The sequence below is a fragment of the Protopterus annectens genome, chromosome 9.part0, assembly GCF_019279795.1.
Source record: "Protopterus annectens isolate FY-2018-M chromosome 9.part0, PAN1.0, whole genome shotgun sequence".
Taxonomy (NCBI): domain Eukaryota; kingdom Metazoa; phylum Chordata; order Ceratodontiformes; family Protopteridae; genus Protopterus; species Protopterus annectens.
In genome coordinates, this window is record NC_056743.1 from 167,491,224 (window position 1) to 167,515,381 (window position 24,158).

General features: G+C 39.4%; 1 protein-coding gene across 1 annotated transcript in view; it reads right to left on the reverse strand.

Annotated features, from left to right (window-relative positions):
* Positions 1–24,158, reverse strand: part of LOC122810505 — a 1,366,849-nt gene that overhangs the window by 874,200 nt on the left and 468,491 nt on the right. Inside the window, exon 4 of the mRNA XM_044082087.1 lies at positions 6,381–6,488. Coding sequence (XP_043938022.1) covers positions 6,381–6,488 — 108 coding nt within the window. The remainder of the gene's footprint in view (positions 1–6,380; positions 6,489–24,158) is intronic.

A 24,158-nucleotide genomic window follows, 5' to 3' on the forward strand; every position in this document is an offset into this window, starting at 1 on the left:
TAGGAAAATAGTTTTCCACGAGAGCAATTTCAATTCACAGGAAGATGCCGGTTCAAATGGAGGAAGAATAATCTTTGACAGAACAAGATTTAGATTTCATGGAGTAGTAGGGGATCTAACAGGGGGCCTCAAATCAATTGCATCTTTTATAAAGGCCTTCGCCATTGTATGAGACATGACATTGTCCCCTAGTTCACCAATATGAACATTTGATATAGCAGCTAGTTAAACTCGAATAGTTGCTGCTGCAGCCCCTTCATTAAATAGCTTGGTCAAAAATTCCAATATATCTGATATCGAAGCAAGGAATGGGTCAACATTGTTTTGCTGGGCCCAGATAGAAAATCTCCCCCATTTACTAAGATAAAGCTTTCTAGCTGAGGACTTATGGGAAGACAGTAATATATGTTGAGCTTCCACTGACAAATTTTGGAACCTGGCTATTCTTGGAATTGGAGCAGCCACGCTGTCAGTTTGAGGGACTGTAGAGAAGGGTGAAGAGCTCCTGACAAGCGAGTCAGAAGGTCCAGCACTGGGTCCAGGATCCAGGGCTCTTCTAAAGGATGAAGCTTCAGGAAGGAGAACCAAATCTGATGAGGCCAAAATGGGGCTATTAAGATAACTGTCCTTCCCTGGGCACTGGCTTTCTGCAGAATTATGGTAATTAGCAGGAAAGGCGGGAAAGCATAAAGAAGACCCGGGGACCAATCGTGTAAGAGCACATCCCTTGAGGGCTCCACCACTGGGGGGATTAGGGCAAAGTAGTTGCTGCATTTAGTATTTGTGGGAGTTGCAAAGAGATCACAGCAAGGCTGGCCCCATCTGCAGGAGATCATTTCCGCCATTTCATTCTTGAAAGACCATTCGTGTGGCAACAGAATAGCTCTGCTTAGTCTGTCTGCTATCACGTTGGATTTCCCTGGGATGTGCATTGCTATCAGAAAGCGCTGGGTGGACTCTGCCCAATGCCATCCTCTCAGGGCCTCTCAACATAGGAGATCAGATCTGGTCCCTCCTTGTTTGTTTATATACCAGACTACTGACATGTTGGCTGACTAGATTGCAATGGTCCCCAGAGGAAGAGAGTCTGGAAAGGACTGCAATGCTAAGAGTACCGCTCTCATCTCTAGGACATTATATGCAAGTGAGCCTTGTGTTCTTGCCATATGCTTTGGGCTGTCCGTCCCTGATAATGGCCCCCCACCCAATCAGGGAGGTGTCCGTGGTCACAGTTGCAACTAGAGGTGGGAGAATAAAGGGACCCTTTTCGGACACACGAGGTGCAACCCCCTCCAGGGGCAGAGGAGGGGGCAATAATGTCCCCCCGACTGCATCCAGAGGTGGACATGGTTACCGATTCGGACATCAGCCACCACCGAAGATCCTTCTTGCATGAGTTGGTTATCTGAACCCATAATTCCTGTACCCGCTGCCCTACTCATCCCATCAGCTGCGTAAGATACGAGATGCATGGAAGAGTTGACAATGGAATTAAGGGTAGCAAGCTGAGATGTCACCTCATCAGCCACTGTATCAGCTACTGCACCCTGAAGAGCATCTCCAAGCTCTTTTAGGAGATATCTTTGAAGCCTGGTAAAATGAGTTAGATAGTTCAATGAACAAACAGCAAATGTAGAACTGAACATGCGCTTGCCAAATCTGTCCATAATCCTAGACTCTCTGTTAGGAAGATGGGCAGATGTAGAGGTCTCGGACATCTCTTTCTTAGCGGCTGCCGTAACCACCATGGCATCAACAGGAATAGGTTAAGATAAAAAAGTCGTCTTATGAGGTGCAGAAATATATTTGTTTAGTCTTCTAGGGACAGGTGCCAAGGTATCTGGTGACTCCGACGCCCTTCGAGATAAAAGATCCATCAACTCATCGAAGGGCGGAGACACCCAAAAGGTGGAAGATTGGAACCCAAAAGCTTTCAAGAGCATCGATTCATCCTTGGAAGGGTTGGTGGGCTGCCAGTCACACCTCTGCTGCAGGATCTCCAGGATATCCACGAAAGATATATCCTCAGAGGGGGACCTTTTGGACTCTTGCGATTCCTCCAGATCTGTGTCAGAAGTGACAGACTCCTGTGGGGAATCCACATGTTTCCTCTTACATGTCCTCTTCCTAGGGACCTCCTCAGTGGGAGCTTCTGGGGAGGTCTCAGTAGAGCATGGCTCCCCTCGAGGGGCTTCCTGAGGCTCCAGGTCCCTATGCTTACGATGGATCTGTGGTGAGAGAAAATTCTGGTGCTTTACGGGAAGAGGTAGTCTGTTCAGAAGTTGTGACTGGGAGACAAGAACCTCTGCAAGGCATCGAAGGCACCACGGCTCCGATGTGAGGAAGCCCCCAGGTCCAAATACACCGAGGACTCCTCCTGCACCATAGCCGCCGGCTCTGATCCCGAGGTGGAAGCCATGCCGAAGCCCAGAGGGGGAGAGTCTGAACCGAAACATCGGTTCGACTCCCCTCCCCGGAACCGATGGATGACTGTTGGCTTGCAGAGTCTGCAGCCAGGGCCAAAGACATCAGGGTTGTTGGCACCGACAGTTCCACAATCAACTGATCAGCTCCCTCTGGCTCCAAAGGCTCGACTCGAGTCGGAGGAGGAACAGAAGCAGGGTAGGCGACTTGATCGGCTCCGAAGCTGCCAGAGTCGAAGCCAATAAAATTTTAGGTAGCACTGGATTCTGTAGTAATCTCTTCACCACACAATCCACATCTGAATCCAATAGTCTGGAAGCTCGAGAGGAGGCTACTGAAGGAGCAGGTGAGCCCAGAATTGGAGACCTTAGAGTCGGAGATACCGACTCCAAGACTGGGGACTAGCTCCTACCCACTGCCTGGACAGTCAGCTCCGCTAACTGTGGAGCCGAGTCAGATACCTTTCTTTGATACCTTCAGAGTCAAAAGGCCTTTCAGCTCCAAACCAGACACAGAAGTGGAAGAAAAAGGTTTTTGGTTTTCCCTGAAGAGCAGAGTCCAATTCTGATTGAAAGGTGGACTTAAGGCCCCTTCCCACTAGCTTGTTTTTTTTCTCTGCCAGAACCCTGGTACTAGAAAGCGTAGGCCCACAGAACATGAAAGTGGACCTCGCCTAAAAAATAAACACAGATGGTGTGACCACCTGTGAGAGACATCTTCTGACTACATCTGGAGCATTTTTTTTGAAGCCTGACTTCACCTTTTCAGACATGTTAATCCACTAGACTATGTCAGAAAACAACTGAATAATCACAATCCAATCCAAATTATTATTCAGAGCCAAACTTGGTTATCACAACAATCTGTATTTAAACTATTTCTAAGAAATAAAGCCTGACCGGCTAAGAGAAGAGGCTACTTAACTGTTTTGGCAATCTGTGCTATCGAAAAGGAAATAAAGCCTAACTCGGCTATAAAACAAAGTAATTAAGCCTAACTGGCTAAAGTAAAGAGGTTAAAGCCTAAACTTGGCTATAAAAAAAAAAAAAAAAACGGCTTAACACCAACAACAGAAATCACTTCACTTACTTTCTTGTACATTTTTCACAAAAATGGGGAAAGTAAAGAAAATACCAGCCTAACTTCGGCTAAGGGGGAAAAAATTCTTCTACATAGAAGATGAAGAAGAACCAAAATGAAAAACTTTACTTAGCTGACTACCAAAAACGCCCTGAGCTGAAGGAACACGCTCGATCTGTTGCAGTGGCAAACTAGATCGGAGGGAAGTAGAGGAGCATCATGGGATAGGGTTTTGACCTCGAGCTGTGCAATTTGGCCAACTTGGAGCCGAGGGATCAGCTCCATACCCATCAGTAAGAATGAAGGCGAGACTAAACAACTTCGCATATAATGTTTATGAAATGCTGCTAATAAAATCTAAGTTTTTAAATGAAAATAAAGAAACAGATGCCTACATGAGCATCCTTAAGTTCCAAACTGGAATCTAGTGCATCAAAGCTCCTCAGTGCCCAGTAGGCCTTCAGCTTATTCACCAAACATGTAAATCAATTACCCTATCTGTGTATCTAATCTTATTTCAAATACGGAAGTAGCTGCAGATCGTTTTCAGCCATGACCTTAAGCACTAATGAATCAAAAACAAATACAGCTGTTTAGACTGGTTATATGACTCAGTAATGTACATTACAAGATTGTGGAGTTTCAACACATCCAATTGCACTGCTATAACAGGGATACAGAAAGGAATATAACCATCTTCACTACACTACAGTGTTCATGCAAGGTAGAGGTGTTGAAAGACAAGTCACAGTGCATTACATGTCAATATATACAAGGAGGTATTAAACCGGTTACCACTTTCTTTAAAAACATTGACATTCACACATATTTACTAAGTGGTGAAAAAGTTCAAAACAAAATACAACATAATGTTGTTCTTTCCTAACGACTTGAGGTAGCAAGCAGTATAATACTGGAGAGATTGTTCCAAAAGCTCATCACCCTACTATTAACCAGAAGCATAGCTTTGTGCATCTTAGTCTTGGGATTTTAGCAAATGTCTGCTGGTTCTTAATTTCTAGCCAATGAGCTAGTGGGGGTAATCTTAATGGTGTACTAATTTATATACAAGTGTATTGAGTAACAGTGCTTCTGGCCATAACTGGGATCCAATGTGCCTTTGTGGAGAGATGCACTGTTTTTTCCTGCATTCAAAATGTAAAATAACTCTACACATCTTAATGAATGCTGTTAAAGAGGGACGGTATTGTGAATAAAGTTTACAACTACCACTTACCATACTCAGAAGTTGTCTCAGGATTTCATCTACACTACTTTCTACTTGGCGTCTGAAGGAAAGCGTCAAGTCCATCCAAAAATTCAAGGTGTTTAATTTAGTTTTTTTTTTTTTTTGTGCTCTGTGGTTCCAGAGAGTATAATCATTATTTTGTTTGGATTAACTGGTAGTTTATTCCCAGGTACCCAGGGGTAGAATTTGTAAAGTTATTTTATAATATTTTTTTTTTTCTACAACTGGCCTAGTCTTATCTGATTTGGGGAGTGTCGCTGAAGGATTGCATACATAATTATTTGAAGCTGAGGCAGGTCAAGGGTTAGGTCCCCCAAGAAGAGTGAGAATAGAACAAGTCTTACCAGAGTGAAGGACCTGCCGCTACCCTAAATGTTCCATCCATGAAGAAATTCTGAATCTTTACTTGGCTTTTCACCCTATCCAAATACTTTTAAGTTTGGATAACAACAAATGATTTACTGTTTAAAATGATCTCATATCCACAGATATGGATCTTGTTAAGAGATCTTCCCCCATGCTGGAGTAAACTGCATCAATGACTACTAATTACCACCACACAATCATCTTCTAAAACCCATACTAGACATTGTGACAAAAAAGCCAAACTTATTAACATAGTACAATATTTAACTGTATTCCCTTTATGCCAATAACTCTTGGCTGGTGGTTGGGCAGTCCTGTGGAGATAAAGGAACAATGACACTGGGGTAAGAAAGTACAGAGATGAAATAACTGGCTATAGATCTCAGACTATGATTTTTGCACTTGCATTTTCTAGGTTTCCTTTTTCTAAATAAAATTAGTTTTTTAATTTGTTTAATTGCGATTTACCTGTTTGATTTTTTAAAACTATTTGTGGTATAAATATGTGTACAGTAAAGAAAATTCTACACTTTTTGACAAGTGAAATGGGATCTTCTGTATCCACCAACTCAGGCAAATGGGACCTCAGTTTAACTTCTCATTCGAAGGATGACACGCTCAGGAGTATAGCACTCTCTCTTACACATCCACCAATAAATGGGACCTCAGTTTAACTTCTCATATGAAGGATGACACGCTCAGGAGTATAGCCACTCACTCTTTCTGTACTGTAGTATTAGTATCGAAAAAGGAATCCAAACAGCTGCTGGGGGAACAGAAACCAGACTTCTGCCTTTCAAGTATCAATGATGAGTCTGCAACATGCTGACCCACTGACAACAAAGCAGTAGGAGCAATACAGGAGCCAATTTAAGATAAAATGCATTAAACAGGAGTTGTAACCAGAGCCATAGCTGGCTCATCTAGCACCCACTACTAGTCTCTTATCTACAGTCGTGCTCTGCACCCTTAGATCTTCAGCTGAAGAGCAAACACAAAAGACGACAACTTCTACTTTTAAAATGCAGCAGATTGCTATAGGTTTTCAACGTCAGTACTGAAAAATGCAGTAACTGCACTTCCTGTTGTTCATGCATGTAACTCAAACTCCACGTTACTTTTGGGTATAACAGATATACAAAAGTACACTCTCACTTAAAAATACAGTTACTGAAAAATGCCACCAAAGTAAATACATACCACTCACTAATACACATCTGCTGTTTGTAAGCAGGTTACATAATATCACAGAAGTTCTTACCTTGTCCTCTGCGTTTACCATACAAGTATGCACCACCAATAATCAGTCCAAGGGTCAGAGGAATTATACACGCGATTAAAGCTCCTACATTGATTCCAGATACAGGTGCTGTGAAAGGAAAAAAAGAACTTTTATTCTTTTGTAAGAACAAATGGTAAAACAATGTTATATTCATCTATAAAATGGCAAATAGCAACCCAACAGCAAGAAACATTCAATTGTTTGGCAACTCACCTGTCAAAATGCATGCTTATTATGCCAAAAACACAGGCATGTCTCTGCAAGTCAATAGGAGCTAAGGATATCTGCAGATTATCCAATATGACAAGGAGAAAGGAAAGTGCATTTGTGTAAGTAAACTTCCCAGAACAGTATATGTTTGAATGATCAGTCCTGCAGTAGTCTAAACTATATAGGTTATATCCTGTATAAGATACCACGCCAGCTAGCTTCCACTTCAGAGCACATTTCATGCACCCAAACAGTCAGCTCAAGCTGAGCTGACTACAACACAGGTTTGAGTAACAAGCACTTTCGAGCTTTTATGCCAACTAAGAGAGGAAGGCAAAATCCTTACAGAACACAGTTAGGAAAAGAAAAATACATAAACCCTGGCATAAAAAATGCATCAAAAACTAAGGGGAGTTGAAAAGAGGGAGGGAGCAGCTACTGCAATAGTGACAATTTGAACATCTACTGTTGTATATTAAGTTTACTTGTACAATTATACTGTGTTCTTTATACTGATCACTGCTGCAGTAGCCTAAGCTATATGGATAGATTACTATAACTCAGGACTACTAGGAAGTATAAGGGAAAAGGTCCAAGAGTCCTTGAAGAATGGTCCTAGCAAAGCCTGTCCTAGATCTGGAAAGGAATCTAGTTAATAGTGCTTTGTAAAAGTATGTATAGAGGACAAAGTTGCTCCTTATAGAATACTTCTAGAGCCCAACAATTTCCAAACAGCCAAAGAAGAAACCAAGGCCCTACTAGTGTGTTCCTTGATCTTGCCAGGATAGCTTTGATGAGGTAGGAATAACGAAAGGTAATAGCCTTAGACAACTATTTGGAAATAAGTCTGCTTTGACACAGGTTGCCCAGTCTTCTTATCTTCACAAGAAATAAAAAAGTAGTTCTGTACTCACCATATCATTCTATGTTTGTAGTCCATCTCGCCCTTCATTCTTACATATGGGTTTGTAGCCGATCTTCGGCTCTGACTCGGACGATTACTAAGCTTGAAGTCTCTCAGTTGGCTCGTGGCAAGGTAGGTATCCCATAGTGCACTAGTAAGAATACCCAGATCTTGTTTAGAAGGTATTTCCACAAGGAACAACAAAGATGAAAGGCCTCCACCCTAAGGAAGATAGATACTATCTTGTCTCCAGATCCTCCAAGGATACATGGACGGGGATAGGTGGGTGGATTCATAAGAATGAAGGGCGAGATGGACTACAAACATGGAACGTTACGGTGAATACATAACTTCTTTATGTTCTGTAGTCCTATCTCACCTTCATTCTTAGATCTGGGACAGCATCCCTAGCACCTTTCTCTCGGGTGGCTCATGGGAATATACTCCTAAGAACCGTGGAACCAAAGGAGGCTCTACCCCAGGAGGTCAAGTCCAATTTGTAATGAGTAATAAAGGTATGAGGGTTAGCCCAAGTTGCTCCTACACATATACTGACAATTGGAATTCTAGCTTGAAAGGCAGCAGATGTGGATACAGATCTGGTAGAATGCACTTTAATTTTAAACAGGAGTTCTTTGCCATTAGAAGAGTAAATAAAAGATATACAATTTGAAATCCAGTTTGATAATGTTATCTTGGAGACTGGCATACTTTTTCTTGCCTCAGAAAAAGATACAAACAATTGATCTCCTAAACTCCTTGGTTCTATGTAGACAGAACCTTAACCGTCTGTGAACATCAAGTTGATTAAACGTATATTCCACTTTGTTTGAATGACTAGGAAAAAAGACTGGCATTTCAATAGCTTGATTCTTATTAGATAGAGAACAGACCTTAGGGCCAAAGGGTGGATTTGTACGAAGGGAAACTCTGTCTCTATGAAAAAACAAGTAAGGAGGTTTGAATGAAAGTGCTACCAACTCTGACACTCTTTTGGTGGCTGTAATGGCTACTAGAAAAATGGTCTTCCATGAAAGGAACTTTAACTCACAAGTATATGTGGGTTCAAAAGACGGGGAAGTAAGTTTGGACAGAATAAAATTTAGATCCCAGGGAGATCCAGGTTCTTGAAAGGGAGGTCTTAGCAAGGTAGTGCCTTTCAAAAATGATTTACACAGTCTGTGAGCCATAAGATTAGGTTTGTGTTGTCCCAAATGAAAATTGGAGATCGCTGCAAACTGAACTTTCATTGCAGCAGCAGCTAATCCCTGATGAAAAAGTTCGGTTAGGAATTCTAACACCAAGGGAATGGAGGCTGTGTAAGGATCTATGTTTTTTTCTCGTGCCCATATAGAACATCTTTTCCATTTACTAATGTACAATTTTCTCATAGAAGGCTTGTGAGAAGACGTCAGGATGTGTGTAACTGCAGCAGAGAAATTATGAAGCTTAACAAGGGATGGAAGTAGAGCAGCCACGCTGTCAAGTTGAGGGTGTGGAGACAGGGGTGGAAGGTGCCTGACATATGTGTCAGAAGGTCTGGTACTGGGTCCAAAGTCCATGGATCGTCCAGAAGGTGAGGCCCAAGAAATGGGAACCAAATCTGATGAGGCCAGTAAGAAGTGATAAGAATCATTCTGCTTCCCAAGGTCTTTGCTTTTTGGATCACTTTTGATATTAGCAGAAAGGGAGATAAGGCATAAATAAATCCCGAAGGCCAATTGTGAACAAGTGCATCTCTCGGTGTCTCCACCCGGGGGGGGGGGATAAGGGAAACGTAGCTGCTGCATTTGGTGTTCATTGGGCTGGCAAACAGATTGCAGCAAGACTGTCCCCATTTTTGGAAAATCTGTTCCGCGACTTTCTGATTTAGAGACCACTTGTGAGGCATCAAGACTGCCCTGCTGGGGAGGCGGAGCCTGAATGGCTAACTGAAAGCAGCAGTATTTTAGAGCTCCATATGACTAGTTAAATAAGACAGGAAAATATTCTTTTTATTTCTTAAAAGTTTAAAACCTTATAGATAATGGACTAATTTACATAATTAGAAACTTGGTGAAGTTTTACAAATAATTTCCTGTCAAAAAGCTTGGAGATATATTCACTTGTTAAAATGAGTAACTCAAAGAATTCTCACCAGGATTCTGCCTTAAAGAAGGAACTACAACAGATGGCATCTACCCTGCAGGAGTTGTCTTTGAAGATGGATGATTTTAAAGAGAACCTAGAAAATCTTAAAACAAGCAGTCAAAAACAGGCTGACACCCTCAAGGAAATGCTAAAACAACACCAGACAAGGATAACAGGAATAGAGGTTTCTCTAAATGACTTAGAAAGCAGACTTAAGGAAGAGGAAACACAGAAAGAACTGCTTCTTAAACAAAACACTTGGTTGGTTAATAAAGTAGATGACTTGGAAAATAGGGAGAGGAGAAATAAAGTACAGTTGTGTACACTTACCATAAATGTAGATGTTCGTGTGTATTCACTGTTGCAGTCATTACATTTGGATAATCTGCTAGCAGGTTGCCCTCAGTCAGCCTGATTAACAAAGTCTTGGGTCCTGTATTGGTTGCTGTCCCTTCTTCCATGATGTCAGGGGTATATAAAACATACAGCTGACGCCATTTTCATCAGTTTTTCTTGCCCAAGATGTCAGGTGCCCCCCAAATGGGGAGTAAAATATTATATATATATATATATATATATATATATATATATATATATATATGCATGTAATTTAGAACACAAAAAATATACCTCCAAATAAAAGCAAATACACCAAAATGGCTTTTAAGCACAGTAAAAGAAGGAAGAGGTATAGGAAGAGAAAAACAGGGGGCTGGAGGGTGGGTAACCAGGACTGCAACAGTGAATACACACGAACATCTACATTTATGGTACGTGTACACAAATGTACTATGTTCTTCATGTTTCACTGTTGCAGTCATTACATTTGGGTAGAATCCCAAAGTTATGGTTGGGAGGATGGAATTAGCAGCAGCTATAAGGCCCTGCAGGACTGCAGTGCAAAGCCTGCTTTGGATTTAGAGAAGAGAGGTAAATGTTAATTGCTTGGTGAACGTATGAACTAAGCTCCAGGTAGCAGCTTCTAGAATGTCTCTGGTAGGAACCCCTCTGAGAAAGGCTGCAGAAGTAGATGCAGCCCTGGTGGAATGGGATCTGATCCCCTTGGGGACTGGATTACCATGGTGCATGTAGCAGAAACGAATACAATGGCTTATCCATTTTGAAATAGTCTGCTTTGAAATAGCCTTAACCTCTGGCCCTGCAGCAAATGCCACCAGTAATTGCTCAGATTTTCTTAGAGATTTTGTGCTATTTAAGTACAATCTTAAGTTGTCTGTGTACATCCAATGAATGCAAAATCCACTCACCCTTGTTCTGTGGATTTGGGAAGATGGTTGGCAGATGAATGGTCTGATTAAGAGCCACACTAGATACCACTTTAGCCATAAAGTATGGATTGGTCTTGAGAGCCACCCTGTCCAGGTAAAAGATAAAAGGCTCCACTGCCATGAGAGCCTGTAGCTCTGAAATCCTTCTAGCTGAAGTGACTGCTAAAAGGAAAGTGGTCTTCCAAGAGAGAAATTTTAGGTATGCAGTAGCAGCTGTCTCAAAAGGAGGTAAGAGTGAGTTTTTCCAACACAAAATTGAGGTCCCATGCAGGAGTTGGTGCACTCCTGGGAGGTCTTAAATTTTTGGCCCCTCTGAGGTACTGCTTTAGCAGGGGATGAGAAAAGAGGGGAGGCTCTGTGTTGTAATGAGCTGAAATGGCAGAGGCATGGATTTTTATGGAAGAAAACGATAGGCCCTTGTGAGGCATCCCAGTTAAATATTGCAGAATCTGAGGAATATTGGGCATTGCTGTGCTTATTCCTTGTGCTTGGTTCCAGGCACAGAATCTTTTCCATTTGTCAGCATAAGATTTTGCTGAGAGATGTAACTGGTGAAATTAGTTGATTAGCCATGCTGCAAGATTCAGAGTTTGGAGCAGAGTGTGCAGAATTTGATAGTTCTACTGAGATAGTACATAAGGTGTTTGAGGCAGGTACCACGGAGGAAGGTGCAGCATATTGCGTAGGAGCGGGTACCAGTGTTGGCGAGGCCAGTCTGGAGCAATAAGAATCATTTTTGTTTTTTCCTGTCTGACTTTTAGTAAGACCTTGCAGAGCAGAGGCAGAGGGGGAAAGGCATAGACTGATAGTTTTTTCCAGCTGAAGGATAGAGCATCCACTTTCCAAGCTTTTTTTGTGGTGAATTCTTGTGCAGAATTTGTCCAACTGAAAAACTATGTCTGGGATCCCCCATTTGTGTGTCAACATGCTGAAGATTTGTGGATCCAGTTTCCATTCGTGTGGGTCCATAACATTTCTGCTTAGTTCGTTTGCCAGAGTATTTTTGTTTTTCTGGCAGGAACTGAGCCTGTAGATGTATTTGATAAGTCAAGGCCATGTTCCACAAAGCCATGGCTAGTCTGCAAAGGTGGTAGGAATGGGTACCCCCCCCTTGCTTGTTTATGTACCACATGACTATGGTGTTGTCTGCCTTTATCAGTAGTTGTCCTGGATGAAGATAGTCCTTGAAGGCTGTCAGAGCATTCTGTACAGCTAGCATCTCTTTCTGGTTGATATGTAGGTACATTTGATTTGGGCTCCATTGGCCCTGAATGCATCTCCCTGCCAGATGCACCCCCCAAGCATAATCTGATGAGTCTGTAGTCAGAGTTTGGGTGGCAGGGGGTGGAATGAATGTCAGTCCCTTGTTTTGGTGGCAGGCCTCTGCCCACCATAGGAACTCTTGCTGCAGGCAAGGAATGATAGGAATCATTGTTTCCAGGCTGTGACAATGTTGACTCCATACACTTTTTAGGTACCACTGAAGTTTCCTCATATGCAGTCTTGCATATGGAATTATGGAATTATTAGAATGCAGGAAGCCATGAACCCCAAGGCCTGCAGAATTTGTCTTGCAGATAGCTGGGTTTTTTGTGGCCACTTGTTTGAAGTAAGTCATCAATTGAATTTGTTTTTCTAGCATAAGGTAAGTCATCTGGGCAGTTGTATTCAAGCTTGCACCCAGGAATGTAATTATTTGAGAGGATAGCAGTTGTGATTTCTTTTCATTTATGGTGTACCCTAGACAAGTTAGAAGTCTTTTTATAAACGCCAGATGTTTTAGAAGAGTGTCCTTGTTTTCTGCCCGAATTAGACAATCGTCCAGGTAAGGATTAATTTGAATGTTTCTTTGTCTGCAAAATGCAATTACTGGTGCCAGGCACTTTGTGTAGACCCTGGGCGCAGAAGATAAGCCAAAGGGCAGTGCAGAGAACTGGTAACGCAAATAGCCTGCTTTGAAGAGGAGGTATCTTCTGCAAGATTCCCTGATTGGGATATGCAGGTAAGCCTCTTTTAAGTTTAGAGTTACCAACCAGGCATCCTTGCCTAGCATAGGCAGTAACTGTTGTAGAGTCAGCATCTTGAATTTTGGAATGTCCAGGAATGTATTTAGAATGGATAAGTCCAGAATTGGACATCATGATTTGTCTTTTCTGGGTACTAGGAAAAGTCTTGAATAAAAACCTAGTCCCTTTTCCTTTTCTGGTACTCATTGAACAGCCTCCATATTCATAACGGAAATAACTTGTTTCTGGGCCTCTGCCCACTGATTTGGAGGAAGATCTGGCCATCCATTTGGGATTGGCAACATGTGGAAATGAATTCTATATCACTGGGATACTATATTTAAAACCCACTTGTCCTTGGTAATTAGTTGCCAGTTTCGTGCATGAAGTGCCAGTTTTCCCCCCAAAGGGGCGGCCAAAAGTTAAGTGCTTGGTGATTGCAGAGGAAAGTCATTGAGACTGTTTACCACAGGAGGATGCCTTGTTACTTCCAGATTTGGAGGTGGAGGCACCCCATTGTTTTGTTCTAGAAGTTCCTTGTGACTGACACCTGGAGCCTTTGGAGTGTCTGGGTTTGACCTGAGCGGCTCTGGTGAGTACTGGAAAGGACAAATTCTTAGTAGGCCAGTGCCTACTGAACCTGGGTGGCTGCACTTGTAGGAAATCTTTTACAATTTGCATAGATTTAGCTTTATCATCCATCTTTTTCAAAACTTCTTTTGCCTTATTACCAAATAGACTGTCCTGTTCTAAAGGAGCATCCAACAATTTTGCTTTAACAAGATCAGGCAGATTTTGCTCCTTGAGCCAAGCATGCCTTCTCATCACAGATCCAGTTACACCAGCCCTGCAAGAGGCCTCCAAGGAATCAAAACCACATTGCAAAGTATGCTTGCCAACTTGTTCAACTGAATGTAATAAATCCTGCAACTCTATTGTCCACACAGTCAGAAATCAACATAATTTTCTGTTTAAGTAAGCCCATGACATGCTGCTGATATTTAAGCATATGAAATTGACAGTTTAAAGCCCTGACTGCCAAGATTGCAGACGTGTAAACCTTCTTACCCCATCTTTTCAGCGCCCTGGAGTCTCTATCAGAAGGGGTAGGATTTTTAGCAGTAGAAGCTTTAACGCCCTTGGGACCCTGAGAAATGGTTTCAGGGTCAGCAGTAGGGTTTTTAAAGAGGAATTTGTAGGAGTCAGGAACCCTGTAATATCTGTCTGGCTTACTAGGAGCCGGAGGCAGGGAATCATGAGCCATGCTGCATTCTGAGAAAACATCATCAACAATGTCGAGACCAGGAGGTATAGCCAAAGATCTATGCTGAGGAAGAAGAAGGAAATCCCTAAGCCTCTTTTTAGATTGAGAAATCCTGACTCTTCCAGTGAAAGGGTTTCCTTAAGCTATGCAAAGTTTCTCCAAAAGAAAAATCCTCAAGAGGAGAGGCAGAAGGGATGGAATCTTCTGCATCAGAGTCCTCATAGGGTGGAATAGATAATTCCTGATCAGAAGAGGAATCAGAAGAAATAGAAACCTGATCTGATGATTCATAGTCAGTGCCTTGCCTAGGCCTCTTAGCAGGAGGGGGATGGGGACCTCTGATCAAGGTAATTAAATCCTCAGCCATTTTGATCATTTGTTTTTTAGGCATAAGGGCCTGTGCACGTGGCCCAAGCATTGGTTTTTTAGACATAGAAGTTGATTTTGGCCTAAGTTTTGAAGATGGCATCGGTTTAATATACAAATCATTAGGCCTGAAAACACCCTCAGACGCCGGTGCCTGCTCAGTGGCTCCGGACCCATCTAAAGTAGAGACATCCGCGGGTTCAATACTTAAAGTGTCTCGCGGCATACCGGACTCCGAATGGGTCTCGGTAGAGGCCTGCGAATCAAAAGTAGCGGGTATCAGGGGCTGCGAAAGTGACTCACTGAGTACCGGTGAACCGGCAACTGGCTTAGGAGAAGCTTTGTCATCGGTTTTGGACCTCGGCGGTCTGTCTCTGTCTTTTTCTTTGTGTTTTTTATGTATTCCGATAGTCAGATTGCTAACCAACGACATTTCTGGATAGTGAAATCTTGAGCCAAAATATTTTGATGCAAAAATATACCAACGCTTAATAGTGTGCCGATTACATTTAGCACAAAACCGACAGCAAGGTATGTTGTCAGGGCCTAGGCAAGGAATACAGTACAAATGAAAATCCTTATGAGGTATTTGCTTCCCACAAGTAATACAATTATTAACTTTTACTGACATCGGTAAGGAGTTATTGCCTCACAGCAAGAGGTTCTCCCATTAAATTCCCGGCTGGAGTGTGGGGAATGCCTTCTGTGTGGAGTCTGCATGTCCTCCCCGCGGTTGGGTGGGAGTTCGAAAGACATGCGTAAATGGGCGTGCCTTCGTTGAAGGTTGAATGTCAAGCTGGCACCTCAACGTTCGTGAAAATATACTGCCAATCATTAGCGGACCGGAGTTCCGCTGTGGCGACCCCTAACCGGGAAAAGCCAAAAGACAACAAAGGACATTGGTAAGGAGCAAGAAAAAGTTTCCCCAATGGGGTACTTAGCTTTAAGTTGAAGACTTCAGTTCTGAAACTCAAAAACGAAAATTTCAGGAGTCGGCCAACCGGCCCTTGCAAACTGCTTCTGCTTCAGGCACCGTGCGGCAAGAACGACGGATGAAAATGGCGTCGGCTGCATGTTTTATACCCCTGACGACCAGACATCATGGAAAAAGGGACAGCAACCGACACAGGACCCAAGACTTTGTTAATCAGGCCGACTTAAGGGCAACCTGCCAGCAGATTACCCAAATGTAATAGCTGCAATAGTGAAACATGAAGAACATCAGGATTTTCGGTTTTCCTGAAAACACAGAAGGTGAGGATATTATTTCCTTTTTATCAAGTTGGATCCCTGACTTTTTAAATTTAAAAGAAGGACTTTCCTTTGGCATTGAAAGGGCACACAGAGCTCTTGGGAAACCTGCCACTAACTCAATCTCTCCTCCTAGGTCAATAATTATCAAATTTCTTTCATACTTGGGACAAGGAACTGATTTTAACATCTGCTTGGAGGAAGGCACCTCTAAAATATAAACTGAGCCTGATAGGATTTGATAACGACTATTCATCTAGAATAATGGAACAAAGGAAAAAAAGTGTGGCCAATGATAAAGTTTCTGAAACAAAATAACATCAAGGCACAACTTGCATATCCAGCTAAGATAAGAATACTGTATGCCAACGAGATGAGGACTTTTATTGACTTAGAGGAATCCTCTTCATTTATTAAAACTAATAATGTGATTACTTTACCAGAAGATATGGATTAGATGTCACCTTCTCTCAAGAGAACAAAAGAAACAAATGTCTGGACAGATGTCAAAAAGAAGAAGCAAAAGACTGATACTGTTACAGCCAAATCTTTCAAAGCATCCACTGTGATATGAATTTTTTAACATTACTTTACAGGACCAATTTTACTGCTTGGAATTTTAAAACAAAGGTAACTAATTACTGGAAACTTTATGTATATTTTTTGAAAATAGATGACACATGAGAATTTTCACATTACCTCAGGTATGTAAAACAGGGTACTTTTCTTTCACAGAAGGAGGGTTACATAGCATATAAAATATTTATACTGTAAATCAACATTTTCTCTTTTCTTTCTCTCTTCTCATTATTTATGATAACTGCATCTCGTCTCCCATTCTAAATTCTCTCCTATTTACTATACTAATATAGTCTGTATATATATTTAATAACTCACTATCTATACATAGATAAAAATAGTCTAAATTAATCCAGTTTTAAGGTACACTAATTGGAATAGTGAACATAATTAATTATTACAATATTTATTAGATTAATGGGTACTTTGCCATTAACAGGGCAACAGCATTTTTTTCGCTTCGTTTTCGTTATTGGGGAAACGGTTGAAATGCGGTAGCTGAGCTGCAAATGTAATGTGAAACTATGTATTTTTCATGTTAATATTAACAGGTGTGTGAAATAATTAAATGAATAATATGCTTAAAAAAAAACTTCTTCCAATTATGCACTTTAAGAAAAAAAAGCGTTCTCTAGTAACAGCAACAGAGACCGACAAATACCTATAGTTTACAAGGGCTGCTTTTCTCCATTCTGTATAAAGTACCAAAACATCTTCCTATTCTACATTAAGGAGAAAAGACATCCTGTAGTTCTGGTTACAAATTTAATACAGTCTAGGTACATATCACATTTCATGCAAAATTTGTACATTTCGCGATTGAAATAATCTCACGCTGTCCCTCACCGTAAACACAAAACAAAAGCGGCTCCAATGTACTGTGCCACTAGTCATAGTAAGTACATATATTTTACTCTGATTTAAAACAAAATAACATATTTCTTTTTTTTATAAGTTGGTGTCACACTACATTACTTATATGAAGCCAGCAAAAGGAATGGGGAAGGGAGTGATAGAGGCTTGGCACGGACTTGTGGTGTGTAATACCCAATCAGATCATGACTTGACAACTGCTTGAAGGAAATTTAAAGTAAGACACTTCAAAGGAAAACAGTTCATTATATACAATTAATCTGGTGTATGTATATACATATATATATATATGTATATATATATATATATATATATATGTATATATATATATATATATATATATATGTATATATATATATGCATATTATGAGTATTTAAAAAAAACATGTCATCTGATTTTGATGAATTTATTTAGTTTTTTACTTTTTTTACTTTCTGTTTTTGTAAGTTATCGGGGCAACATTTTCAACACCATCATTCAAATGTAATGTACTAGCTAAAGATGTCTGTTAAACAGATGTGTACAATTTAAAAATAACATTTTTTACAATATATTATTAAAAGAAATTTTGTGTCTTTTCGGCTTTTCCCGGTTTGGGGTCGCCACAGCAGAACTCCGGCCCGTTAATGACTGGCAGTTGATTTTTACGTGCTGAGTTGCCAGCCCTGACGCACAACCTTCAACGAAGGTACGCCCATTCACGCATGTCTCCAAGCAGAAGACACTCTAGCTGAGAATCGAAGTGGACAGCGTCTTATAGTGAGGCGACAATGCTACCGCAGCACCACCACCGCAGTCTATATTATTAAAATAAATAATTTTTACATATATGTGGTTAGCAGACATTTTAAGGAACTGAATTACAGATGAACAATAGAGTTGAAAGTGTTGCTCTGTTAATGGAAAAGTACCAATTAATGATAGTCACTGTTATGCTTACTGGAATTGGGGATATGTTCATGATTAACTCTGAAATGTTCCATTCATGTACATATGTCCTTTGAATTATTTCCTTTTAGAATTAACAAATACATTAAAACAAAAAAAAAAAAAAAAAAGGAGGGAAAAATGTAGAGAAGTGAAGCTTTCTTCACAGTCTATTTGTGTTGCCATAGTAACAGTACACAACTGCTGCAGTTTCTAAGGACACTGTGAATCTGCAAAGTGCATTTAGCCTCACAGATAACAAGAAAAAGTAATGTTTAGTTATTAAAATGAAAAACAACCTAAACAAGCTAAAATAAATACATAATAGGACTATTTGTATATATTTTATGATTTATCCTCATAGGATTGCATATTCCTGGAAACACAACTGAAATGTCCCCAAACTACATGTGCAGTGAAATGTAGCTGCTTTATTAAAAAGTATTATTCATTTTAACATGCTGATTCCACAAGCTGTCTGCACTGTAAAAGTTACATTTCATATGTTACTTGAAACTGACCGTCTCTAGAGCACATGAAAAGATACATATTACTTTTTGTAACATGTTATTTTTGCAAGTTACCTCACACTCTTTACAAACTTACAAGCAACTCATAGCTATTCATTAAAAATATCAGTTTAAATATTAAATGTGCCCTTGAAATGCTATTGACATTGACAAAATATAATGAGAACTGTAAAATGAATGACTTGAAAGAAGTGAAGTAATGCATAGATTTCAAAGACATTTCTTGACACTACAGTAAAAGTAAAAATGTATATTCACAAGGAAGTACTGAAATGTTTTAGTCTTCCAGTTAAAATAGCTTACTGTCAACATTTTGCGATATCAGAAAGTTTGAAGAGCTACGAAATTACTAATCTTTGTCTTTATAATGATTATTAGACATATGTTAGACTCTGCTTAGTTTAATGAATTGTGACATATGTTTATGAGGAAAAGTGGACTCAATTACTCACATTGGACTACACATTCCTGGAAACTCAACTGAAATGTTCCCAAATTACTTATGAATTTAAATGCAACTGCCTGATTAATAAGCATAATTTACTTTAACAACCTGAATCCATAAGCTATCTGCTCTATATATGCTACATTATATGTCGCTTGCATATGACAGTCTCTTACAGCACATGAAAAAATAAATATTTTGGCAACATGCTATAATATAGCAATAACCCACGCCTGGGTGTAGGTAATGCAGGATTTACCCACGGTTGGCGTGGTTTGGTCCCGAGGGTGAAGCCCGAGGGACCAAACAAAGACAACCGTGGGTAAATCCCGCATTACCCACACCCAGAAGTGGGTTATTGCTATTATACTATGACATTATTTAAGAAAAGAAATAATTACTTTTCTTAAATAATGGCATTGTATAATGCCTCTTTGCTGCCCTTCCGCAGCTGTCTGGTATCAGCAGTTCTGATGTACTGCGCATGCCTACGCAGTACATCAGAGCTGTGGCCAAAAGCAACGGAGAAAGCAAGATCTCCGTTGCTTTTTACTGTTTCATTACGTTAAATGGGTTTAACATAGCGAGACAGCTTTAAAATAAGCAACAGAGATGTCCGTTGCTTATTTTAAAGCTGTCTCGCTATGTTAAACCCATTTAACATAGCGAGACAGGTTTAAAAAAAAGAAACGGAGAAAGCAAGATCTCAGTTGCTTTTTACACACTGTCGCTATGTTAAAGGAGTTTAACATAGTGAGACAGGTTTAAAAAAAGCAACGGAGATCTCCGTTGCTTTTTTTAAACCTGTGTCGTTATGTTAAACTCTTTTAACATAGTGAGACAGTGTTTTAAAAGAGACTGATACTAATGGAAAAAGTCCGGGCGACCGGACCTTTTTCCATTAGTATAAGTCGATTTACAACGTGCACGCTGGCCAATCAGCGTGCACGTTTTGGAATATTAATGGGGGGTCATGGTATAATTTGCACTAACCATACATTCTAAACTACCTCAATTGGCAACTGACAAGTTATTTGAAACATCAGTCTAAATATTAATTGTATTGAAATATTGTTGCTGTTTTAACAAAACAAAACCTGAATTGAAAAAGGAATGATTTGAAGAAGTGAAGTATTGTACAGATTTCAAAGACAGCTACTAACACTACAATACAAGTTGAAATGTATACATGCAAGGAAAAATTGAAATGCTTTATACTTTTACTTATAGCTTATTGTTAACTTTTTGCTTTATCAGAAAATTTAAAGAGATAGGAAATTATTTCTAATTTGTCTTTATAATGTTTACTAAAGTGATGTTAGTCACTGACTTGTTTAATGGATGACGAGTCATGTACAAGACGGACTGCTGAATATTATTTCTGTTTATCTATGTTTGCTGAATTTCTTTTATTAGTACTGATTTAAAACAAGGGAAAGAAAGGGAAGGGAAATCTCTGTTTTTGGTCAAGGGAGGAGAGGCTTAAGAGTATTCTAACTGTCCCGAAAACTCTCTAAGATGCTCTAAATACTATTTGATTAATACTTACCCAAGGTAAGTCTCGATTTACCATATAGGTACCTTCACATTCATTTTAGACCTGATGTGATTATCCATTCTGGAAGCAGGAGGTGCCCTATGCAGGATGGGAATCGTCAGGGTGATCATAGTTCATTCTTAAGACTCTGCTTTGCAAATCTATAAATATGTAAATGCACAGCACACTAGAATGTAGGGTGCCTCTTCTCAGAGTAAGGATACCACTGATAAGCCATGTCTTTTCATAAGTGTAAGTTGAAGTTGGTAAGCTGAAGAGTGGGAAAGTAAAGGAAGACAGTACACCTACAGTAAATTCATATTTCATTGGTAATCACTCATTGTCTCCTGCAGAGTCCTTTTAGTCATATTATTTTAGTAATAATATATTTGTTGTTGGCTTATTTAGTGTATGCTCCCCTGTTGCATTTAATTTATCCAAAATAACATCTGACATGTTTGGGATCTCTTAAGGGTAAGTAAATATTGGATATTTTCTAAGTCAAAATAATAACTGTTTACACTACTAACATGCCATCTTGATATATAAAATACTATAGAACAATTATTTTCGGCTTTTCCCGGTTAGGGGTCGCCACAGTGGAACTCCGGTCCGCTAATGACTGGCAGCAGATTTTTATGGTGCCCAGTTGCCAGCCCAATGCCCAACCTTCAGCAAAGGCACGCCCATTCACACATGTCTTTCAAACGCCACTCGACTGTGGGGAGGACATGCAGACTCCACACAGAAGGCACTCCAGCCAAGAATCGAACAGGAGAACCTCTTGCTGTGAGGCAACAACGCTACCACTGCACCACCGTGGCTATCATAAAATAGAACAATAATAGAATAATATAGAATTTCATACCTCTTTTAAGAAAATTCTCCATATAATAATTTAACATAAGGAGCTCAGTTGATATTGTTGGTTAAAGGTATGAGTGATAATCCAATAGATCTTATCTTTATCTATTGGATTAGGAATGACTTTCATTCCATGTTTAATGGGAAATTCATATTTACTTGTATTTGACACTTTAGAATTAATATTTTATAGAAGTACTTTTTAAAGCCTGACCAGAATTTTACCCTGCTTATATTTAAAGAAGAAATAGCATTAAATTACCCTCCCAAGTTTATACACATAAAAATAACATCCCATGTTATCAGAGAATATGGTATAACTACTATAATCAAAATAAAAAAAGAAGAAAAATGTTTCTTCCAACAATAACTTGAAATGGATTTAACATTCTTATCATTAAATATTAATGACTTAAATAATGCAAATAAAAGATCAAACTTACTAAAATATTTAAATCTAAATAAGGCACAAATGGTATTTCTCCAGGAAACGCATTTTAAGACTAATGATAGCTTTATTTGGAACCCTAAGGACGATGCAGTCTTAGCTTAATCCTCCTATAGAACAAAGACAAAAGGAGTATCAATTCTCTGGAAGAAAAACACAATCACTCCAAAAGTTATTTATAAATATGAAGACAAAGGTCTACTAGCATTTGTTATAATTAAATTTAATAACAGAATATGGACCTTAGCTAATCTATATTGGTTCCCAGGAATTGAGCAGGAACTGTTAAAAAAACACCTAGATTTTACTTCCAACAATTATAAAGGAAAACTTATACTGGGAGGAGACTTTAATTATACCTTAGACGCTTCTGAAACCACCAAGTAGTCTTTTTGGATAGCAACTATTTCAAAATCCTTAAAAAATTGATTGATTAATTTCATTTAATAGAAACTTTTAAAGTAAAAGATAAATCCTTATTATTTTCCCATAAAGACCATAGATTTGGAACACAAACCACAATAGACAAATTATTCGTAGTTCAAGATTTACAAAAAAAATCCTCAACTTCGCAATAGTTCCATGCCCCTTCTCAGATCATGACTCTGATTATAAAACTCCAAATAGAGTTTAAACCTTTAATCCTCTCAACTAGAATTCCATCATATTTCATGAAAATTAAAGAATTCAAAACCTGGATGTTGTCAGAACTACAATTATTTCTTGAAATTAATAATACAGCAGAAATCAGTAGAGTCATGGTTTGGGACTCATTAAAAGTGTATTTATTTGGTAAGACCCTTAGCTGGTACAAAAACAAAGTTAGAGAGTGGGATTCTGAATCATTATACTCGCAAACCAGACTCTTGATAGCAAAATCTAAAAAAAAATCTGAATTGTTCAGAAGTCAAAAAAGAAACAGAGGAATTAAATAAAAAATATAATGAAATTCTAACACACAAAACTTGTCTAGCCTTAGAAAAATTAAAAAGAAACTCATTAGCCACCTCCCCAGATATCTAAATAACTTGTCTACAAGAATTAAAATACAATCTAAAGCAAATAACATTAGTAGCATATATCATGAAAAGAAAAGGAAAAAAGTATCAGATATAGGAGACATCTTTGAAGCATTTTGGTTCCATTATAAGGAACGCTTCAAAAAAGAAGATTTAGATACCAACCAAATAAACTTAGATACAAATCTTATGAATATGAAAAAAAAAAACTCCCGAAAACTTATAACTAGACCTACAAAAACCTTTACCCTACAAAGAAATTGTTGACAAGATAAAAGAAAGTAAATATAACAAAGCTCCAGGGATAGATGGTATAATTACGAAAATTTACAAACTCTTCCCTTCAACAGTAATCTCCCTTTTTCATAAAACTTTGCTAGAAGTCCAGTCAGAAGCAAAAATACCACCCTCATGGAAATATTCTCTCATAATACCAATTCTAAAAGATAATAAACCATCAGACCTTTGCACCTCATACAGACCAATATCATTACTGAATGTTGCTGTTGTTTTTCATCTTTTCCTGGTTAGGGGTCGCCACAGCGGAACTCCAGTCTGCTAATGATTGGCAGTAGATTTTCACGAATGCCGAGGTGCCAGCTCGACGTCCAACCTTCAATGAAGGCACGCCCTTTTACGCATGTCTTTCGAACGTCCACTCAACTGCGGGGAGGACATGCAGACTCCACACAGAAGGCACTCACCGCACGCCAGCTGAGAATTGAACGGGAGAACCTCTTGCTGTGAGGCAACAACGCTACCACTGCACCACCGTGGAATATACAGACCTATATCATTACTGAATAATGATTACAAAATATTCATGTCAATCCTAGCTAACAGAATGAAAATCCCACTTTCAAAGACAATTAATAATGATCAAACTGGATTTTTATATAACAGGCACACACATGAAAATATTAAAAGGATACTTACTCTTACAGATTATGTGAATAAAGAAGATAGAGATACACTTGTAATCGGATTAGACATAGAAAAAGCCTTTGATTCCCTCAACTGGAAATAAGAAGTTATGTACCTACCATAACGTTCCATGTTAGTTGTCTTCTTTCTTGCTTGATGGGTTCTGCTTTAGCTCGAGAACTCCTTTTAC